Consider the following 8,590-nt stretch of genomic DNA (forward strand, 5'->3'; position numbering starts at 1 on the left):
AATTATACTTCCAAAGTTGTGGCAAAATGGCTTAAGGACAACAAAGTCAAGGTATTGGACTGGCCATCACAAAGCCCTGACCTTAATCCCATAGAAAATATGTGGGCAGAACTGAAAAAGCATGTGTGAGGAAGGAGGCCTACAAACCTGACTCAGCTCCGTCAGGAGGAATGGGCCACAATTCACCCAATTTGTGGGAAGCTTGTGGAAGGCTACCCGAAAAGTTTGACCCAAGTTAAACAATTTAAAGGCAATGCTACCAAATACTAATTGAGTGCATGTAAACTTCTGACCCACTGGGAATGTGATGAAAGAAATAAAAACTGAAACAAACCATTCTCTCTACTATTATTTTGACATTTCACATTCTTTAAATAAAGTGGTGATCTTAACTAACCTAAGACAGGGAGGAATTGTGAAAACTGAGTTTAAATATATTTGGCTAAGGTGTATGTTAACTTCAGACTTCAACTGTATGAAGTATTTGTGTCAATGGAGTATTTGTATTTGTGTCAATGTACAGTATGGGGCCCCCGATTGATTTTCTTATAATGATTGAGTCACTCATAGCACAAGCTATCATAAAATGTGTAGAATTGCAGGAAATTTGCTTTAAAACGACTAGATTTTGTCACTGCGGTCAGCTGGAGGGCCTCAAATATTGCAACCGCACCATTGGCCATGCCCATGTCCATGCTATATTTTGATCCATAAAAAAAACGGATAATGTCATCCTTCCTTAACCCCTAGGACAGTGTTTCCCAAACTCAGTCCTGGGGACCCCAAGGGGTGCATGTTTAGTTTTTTGCCCTAGCACACCACAGCCTATATAAATAATGAATGCTTACAGGGATCATCCACCCCAAATCACTTTTTCCTATGATTAACAGTTTTAAACCATAACACTAATATGCAAAAAATTAAACGTAGCAAGACGCAATAATACCAAAGTCAATATTGGCATGTGAAGTAGATAGCTAGATATCTAAAAAAATCACCTAAACATTCTGCAATATAAACTACATTTGCAGTTGGTGTCTGTCACTGAGCTATAAAAAGGGTCTCTGCCCAGAGCATGCTGTATCGCATTAGTGGAAAGCAAGACTTCCAGAGTGAGAGAGGGCTTTCCCACAGACACACAGGGCGCATCGCGACATGTTACTTGAAGGAGAAACTGAGGTGAATCCTTTGATACACTGTTTAGATTGAGCACGTCTAAGAGTATGATATACTGTACTTTGTCATGAGGATATAGATGGATGTGTTCTAGACTAGTATGCCCATGCCATCTATTGGCTGATTTGGCGATCTGGAGTGCAGGTAATTGTTTTAAAAGCGTTATGAAATGTGATAGTGTGTTAGTGTGTTAACTACCATGTCCAGTGATGAGAATTATGTAGCTATGACACGTTCCTACACAATTTCCTGATTTTCAGAAACGGACTACTAAGAAGTTAAATCATGGGGAATGTTTTTATTTTACCCACTGATAGAACATAGGCTTTCAACAAATTGACAGGAGTTTCAGGATTTTTATTTCTGGGTGGATTATCCTTTTAATGATGAGTTGATTAATTGAATCAGCTATGAAGTGAAAGGAACAAAACTAAATGTGCACCCGTTGGGGTACCCTGGACAGAGTTTGAGACTCACTGCCATAGGAAGTCCCACCCAGTTGACTCATTTAAAATGGCGGAAGCCCTCAATGACAATATCCATCTAGAGCAGTGGTCACCAAACCAACTGGTCGATCTCCAAGGCATTCCTGGTCGATTTGCCAAACATTTCTGCAAAAAAATCTAATTCCTAAGCTTGCGTTCCAATTGTTTATTTCTTTTGCGATATTGGCGATAGGTGCACTTGATTCAGCTGCCCTCTGCGCCGGGTTAGCGAAGTGTTCCTGTTTTGAAGCAGAAATAATGCAGATCACGGTGCAACTCGAGTTTCGCAAGACGGTGTCCCCTTTTTGTTCAGTCTCAGCGGAGGGACAGTGGAGGGAGAGAGAGTGGAGAGGAACGGTAAAAGGCAGCCTCTCTGCCTCCCTCTCTCTCTCTGCCTCCCTCCATTGACCATCAGATGCATGCACCTTCAGTCCAGTAAACAATTAAAACTACCCCTTTAATGACAAAGACACAACATTAGGCTGTGCAATATTTGCTAGTGATTTTTACACACCAGTGGTCACCAACTAAGGTATATAATTACCACTGTGATCATATATCTAAAGTTTTTAAATATAATTACAAAATGGTCTCAGAAGATCAACATTGGCAGGGCAATTCAAGCTTAGCCAATATGCAATTATCATATATTACACCTATAGCCTACTGCATAGGCTTCTGTTTTTTAGGTCATGTTTAAAAAATAATAATAATCTAAGTGGTAGATCTTGGCTTTCATTTTGACTCAAAGTGATATATTCACTGCACTAGAGTCCTCTATCTAACTCTAAGGCTGCTCATTACACATGTGTAGGACCTCTATCAAACTCTATGGCTGCTCATTACACATCTGCAGGACCGGTTGACCTTTTTTTAAGCTAAAAAATAAAACTATAGTTACCGGTTTCAATGAAGAGCTGACCAGACTGAAATTGTGAAGTGAGTCGGAATAATTCAATTTTGTTTCAGGATCATGATGAATATACTCCAATGGAATTGAACATAGAATGGTCAGACTGCTCAGTTAATCCAACAAGATAAGTATTTATTTAATAACTTTTTGTGTGTTATTGTTGTTTATCATCAACATAACAGAATTCGACCAGGAGAGGTGCATTGTGATATCTGCTCTGAGGTCCAAGCTGTGAAGTTCTGTCAGACCTGCAGTGTGTCCTACTGTGAGACCCACATCAGACAGCACTATACAATACCTAAACTACAGAAACACACGCTGGTGGATGTGACTGGAGACCTGGTGCAGAAACTCTGCCAACATGACTACAGTTCTCTGGAGGTGTTCTGCAGGACAGACCAGATGCTGATCTGCAGTCAGTGTGCAGAGACAAACCACAAAGGACATGATACCAGCCTCCATGAGATAAAGAAATCTGGAAGACAGGTAACTACTGGGGTTAATCTGGAAGACAGGTAGCTACTGGGGTTAATCTGGAAGACAGGTAACTACTGGGGTTTATCAGGAAGACAGGTAACTACTGGGGTTAATCTGGAAGACAGGTAACTACTGGGGTTCATCTGGAAGACAGGTAACTACTGGGGTTAATCTGGAAGACGGGTAACTACTGGGGTTAATCTGGAAGACGGGTATCTCCTGGGGTTAATCTGGAAGACAGGTAACTACTGGGGTAAATCAGGAAGACGGGTATCTACTGGGGTTAATCTGGAAGACAGGTAACTACTGGGGTTAATCTGGAAGACCAGTTTCAATACACCTTGGCATACATTCTAGAATAGTCTGGAACTCTATTGGAGGGATGCGACACCATTCTTCCATGAGAAATTCCATCATTTGGTGTTTTGTTGATTGTGATGTAAAACGCTGCCTCAGGGGCGGCTCTAGAGTCTCCTATAAGTGTTCAGTTTGTTTGAGATCTGGTGACAGACACACCCTTCAAAGGCCATATGCTCCTTTGAGACCCCTCTTTATAAGTCACTGAGATCTCTTCTAGACATGGAAACCAAAATGATGGGCAAATTGACATTTTTATACATGACCCAAAGCATGATGGGATGTTTGTGGAAGCACCTGCTTTCAATATACTTTGTATCCTTCATTTACTCAAGTGTTTCCTTTATTTTGGCAGTTACCCGTATGTCAAAGCAGTTGATGTATCTTGACTTTAAAATATCTATTATACATTTAGCAAAGTAACAATTTCTATGTTTTTAAAGAAATGACTCATTCTTATTTTGTTCTCATATTTTAAGAGTTGTGATGGCGACCAGCACGCAATGCTGGCCTCAGATGATGGTAGGTATGGAAACACAGAATAAACTGACACAAACAATATTATTTACTTTAAATCTCAATGTAAGAGGATACATTTACTAAGATATCAATTGTTGTCCCTTAACTGCTGGGATGAATAATACACATTTGGTTTAGTAATTTTATTTTGAATAAAGTCTGTTTACTCTCTCATTCCTTCACCAGTGCTGCCCCCTCTTGGTGACTTCCAGGTCCTGTTGCTGACATTAGATTCTGTGTCTCTGAGCTGGAGTTCTCCTCAGGGGCTGACAGGACCACAGACATTCAGAGTGACCTGGGGGTGTGACGGTGAAACAAGCTCAACAAGAGTGAAAGGTGGGCATCATCTTGAAATAAGCAGTCTCAAACCTGGTGAAAAGTACCAGTTCAACATGGCTACAGAGGGAGAAGATGGAAGACAAAGCAGATGGGTCTCAGCATCCCTATCCACAGGTACAGTAGGCTAACTTGTGTTTTTATTCAGACTACATTCATTAATTCCTAGAGACATTTTTGGTCTCTGTCAAAAACAGCACATCCTCTGTTCTCAACAAATCTTGATTTTTGTTCCAGTGGTCCCACCCAGAGATTTAAAGATAGACCATTTGGCAGAGACCTCCTTCACTCTCCACTGGACAAAGGCTGAAGGGATGGAGAAAGTCCCACAGCGCTTCCTCATATCCTACTGCATCCCAGGAACAGACCCCCTAACAGCCATTACTGACGACTGCCACAAAACTTTCTCAAACCTGCAACCTGGCACAGAGTACACTGTTAGTGTTGCAACTGTGCTGAGCAATGGGGAACAGAGTGAACCTTTCTCTACAACAATCTGCACTAGTAAGAGATCTTCCCCCAATTACAGCTCATTGTCTCTTTACCAGTAACTACAACGATTGTGTTACATTACAAATACAAGATTTGTTGAAATGAATCGCTTACCTTTGATAATCTTCAGATGTTTTCACTCACGAGACTCCCAGTTACACAACAAATGTTATTTTTGTTCGATAAATATTACTTTTATCACAAAAAAAAAACGCCATTTGGGTTGCGCATTATGTTGAGAAAACCAAAGACGTGTTCCGTTCAACAAATTCCAAAAAGTATCCGTAATGGTCGTAGAAACATGTCAATTTTTTTATATAATCAATCCTCAGGTTGTTTTTAACAAACATAATCGATAATTTTTCAACCGGACCATAACCTATTCTTTAAGAGAGAAAAGGAAAATGGGGAGCCCCTATCTCACACGCAGGAAACATTCAGAGGACACCTGACTACTTATGAAACATCTCGCTACCTTTTCAAAATAAAAACCTGAAATTATGTCTAAAGCCTGGTCACAGCCTGAGGAAGCCATTGGAAAAGGAATCTGGTTGATACTCCTTTAAATGGAGGATAGACGGGCCAGGAAACACAGATTTAAAAATAAAAAAAATCACTTCCGGGTTACATTTTCTCAGATTTTGCCTGCAGAATAAGTATTGTTATAGTCACAGACAATATTTTGACAGTTTTGGAAACTTTGGAGTGTTTTCTATCCTAATCTGTAAATTATATGCATATTCTACGATCTGGGCCAGAGAAAATGTCCGTTTACGTTGGGCACGTTATTTAAAATTTAAAAAACCCTAGCGTTAAGTTAAGGGATTACATTTTCTTTAATAAAAGAGGTGGGATCAAATTTAAGGTAGAACTATGGCTGTTGATGTGACCGTATTACCGCCACACCGGCTGTCATAGGTCATGACCTCAGTAAAATTCCACATGACTACTGAGTTAAGGTAATCTCCTTTTATTCACTCTGGACATGCTATTGTAGTACCCAACTTGCTAACTACCATCAGGTCCTAATGGCTTGGTACTCAGGGCTCTATTGTCCCTGTAACCACTCTGATGTCAATGCAATTGAAAATCACATCGAACACTTAAACAGTATCGTGGTTTTAAAACTCACCTCACTGTGATGATCAATTTGAAGAAAGAAGTTCAATAACAGGTTGAAACTGAGTGGAAAACATAGTAGTTGTGGATGTTGTTTCAAAGTCAAACACAACGAAATGAACAGCCCTTTCTAAGGTGGTGATTCATTCAAAACACCCATGAGCATAAGAACTTATGCATAGGCCTATATGAGCCCAAGACTCTTGGCGGCAGTAAGAAACCATCTCCATCTGCACCCATTCAGCATAGCCTAGATTTACCTTTTTATTACTTCTAAACAAAATAACTTTTTGGGGTTCTCATACACTCACGATTATGATTACAAAGACTGCGTCATCGTCGTCATCCCCCTCTCCTTCTCAGTGGCTGACGTGAGTAAGACATTTAAACGTGTTAACCCTTGCAAGGCTGCAGGCCCAGATGGCATCCCTAGCCGCGTCCTCAGAGCATGCGCAGACCAGCTGGCTGGTGTGTTTACAGACATATTCAATCGCTCCCAGTCTGTTGTCCCCACATGCTTCAAGATGGCTACCATTTTTCCTGTACCCAAGAAGGCAAAGATAACTGAACTAAATGACTATAGCCCCGTAGGACTTTACTTCTGTCATCATGAAGTGCTTTGAGAGGCTAGTCAAGGATCATATCACCGCCACCCTAGACCCACTTCAGTTTGCATACCGCCCACAGATGACGCAATCGCCATCACACTGCACACAGCCCTATCCCATCTGGACAAAAATAATACCTATGTAAGAATGCTGTTCATTGACTATAGCTCAGTCTTCAACACCATAGTACCCTTCAAACTCATCATTAAGCTTGAGACCCTGGGTCTCGACCCCGCCCTGTGCAACTGGGTCCTGGACTTCCTGATGGGCCGCCCCCAGGTGGTGAAGGTAGGAAACATCTCCACTTCGCTGAGCCTCAACACTGGGGCCCCACAAGGGTGCGTGCTCAGCCCTCTCCTGTACTCCCAGTTGCGTGCTCAGCCCTCTCCTGTACTCCCAGTTCACCCACGACAGCGTGGCCATGCACGCCTCCAACTCAATCATCAAGTTTGCAGACGACACATCAGTAGTGTGCTTGATCACCAACAATAACGAGACAGCCTACAGGGAGGAGGCGAGGGCCCTCAGAGTGTGGTGTCAGGAAAATAACCTCTCACTCAAGGAAAACAGGAAAACAAAGGAGATGATCTTGGACTTCAAGAAACAGCAGAGGGAGCACCCCCCTATCTACATCGTAGGGACAGTAGTGGAGAAGGTGGAAAGTTTTAAGTTCCAGGGCGTACACATCATAGACAACCTAAAATGGTCCACCCACACAGACAGTGTGGTGAAGGCGCAACAGCGCCTCTTCAACCTCAGGAGGCTGAAGAATTTAATTCCAAACCCTGACAAACTTTTACAGGTGCACAATTGAGAGCATCCTGTCAGGCTGTATCACAGCCTGGTACAGCAACCGCACCACCCTCAACCGCAGGGCTCGCTAGAGGGTAGCGAGGTCGGCACAACGCATCACCGGGGGCAAACTACCTGCCCTCCAGGACACCTACACCACCCGATGTCACAGGAAGGCCATAAAGCTCATCAAGGACAACAGCCACCCGAGCCACTGCCTGTTCACCCCGTTATCATCCAGAAGGCGAGGTCAGTACAGGTGCATCAAACCTGGGACCAAGAGATTGAGAAACAGCTTCTATCTCAAGGCCATCAGACTGTTAAACAGTCATCACTAACTCAGAGAGGCTGCTGCCTACATTGAGACCCAATCACTGGACACTTTAATAAATGGATCACTAGTCACTTTAAACAATGCCACTTTAAACAATGCCACTTTAAACAATGCCACTTTAAACAATGCCACTTTAAATAATGCCACTTTAATAATGTTTACATATCTTACATTACTCATATCACATGTATATACTGTATTTTATACCATCTACTGCACCTTGCATATGCCACTCAGCCATCGCACATTCATATACTTATATGTACATTTTCTCATTCATCCCTTTAGATTTGTGTATATTAGGTAGTTGTTGGGGAATTATTAGATTACTAATAATCTAGAAGCACAAAAATGTCGCTACACTCGCATTAACATCTGCTAATCATGTGTACCAATAAAATTTGATTTGATTACTGCTTGAACAGTCGCTAAGATTATCTTTGGTTGTGACCTTTGCAAAACAACTATTTTGTATGCTGCAGCAGTTAGTTAGAATGCTAATGCTCGTTGACATAGGCCATGGGTGTCAAAGTCAATCAGCGCACGGACCATATTGCACAACGAAGTTGCTGGCCAGACATAACCTATTATGTTTGGGTAGCAGTTATAGGCCTATGCAAACACAACCTGTCCATTGTTTTATTAGGACAAAATACCAGTRCCTTTATATTGTCCACTTATGTAGATACAGTGGGGCAAAAAAGTATTTAGTCAGCCACCAATTGTGCAAGTTCTCCCACTTAATTCTTGTCAATATAGGGGGTGCTGTTTCAACTTTGTAAAATATCGTTCCCAAATTAAACTGCCTCGTACTCAATTCTTGCTCGTACAATATGCATATTATTATTACTATTGGATAGAAAACACTCTCTAGTTTCTAAAACCGTTTGAATTATTTCTCTGAGTGAAACAGAACTCATTCTGCAGCACACTTCCTGTCAGGAAGTGAGATTTCTGAAATCGAGGTCTCTGTTCCAGGGTC

The 8,590-nt window shown here is 41.7% G+C and overlaps 2 protein-coding genes across 4 annotated transcripts in view; both read left to right on the plus strand.

Annotated features, from left to right (window-relative positions):
* LOC112074580 (centrosomal protein of 135 kDa-like) overlaps positions 1–8,590 on the plus strand; it is a gene marked incomplete at its 5' end in the record, with an annotated part of 68,155 nt that overhangs the window by 44,882 nt on the left and 14,683 nt on the right. The gene's annotated exons all lie outside the window — the stretch shown is intronic.
* LOC112074579 (receptor-type tyrosine-protein phosphatase H-like) overlaps positions 1–8,590 on the plus strand; it is a 45,590-nt gene that overhangs the window by 23,799 nt on the left and 13,201 nt on the right. For all 3 annotated transcript variants that reach the window (XR_002894770.2, XR_011477035.1, XM_070440586.1), the window contains exons 3-6: positions 2,757–3,060; positions 3,888–3,930; positions 4,114–4,380; positions 4,501–4,767. Coding sequence is in view for 1 of the 3 variants with exons in the window: in XM_070440586.1 (XP_070296687.1) it covers positions 2,757–3,060; positions 3,888–3,930; positions 4,114–4,380; positions 4,501–4,767 (881 nt within the window). In the remaining 2 variants the exon portion in view is untranslated. The remainder of the gene's footprint in view (positions 1–2,756; positions 3,061–3,887; positions 3,931–4,113; positions 4,381–4,500; positions 4,768–8,590) is intronic.

This window comes from Salvelinus sp. IW2-2015, unplaced genomic scaffold (assembly GCF_002910315.2).
Source record: "Salvelinus sp. IW2-2015 unplaced genomic scaffold, ASM291031v2 Un_scaffold2695, whole genome shotgun sequence".
Classification (NCBI taxonomy): domain Eukaryota; kingdom Metazoa; phylum Chordata; class Actinopteri; order Salmoniformes; family Salmonidae; genus Salvelinus; species Salvelinus sp. IW2-2015.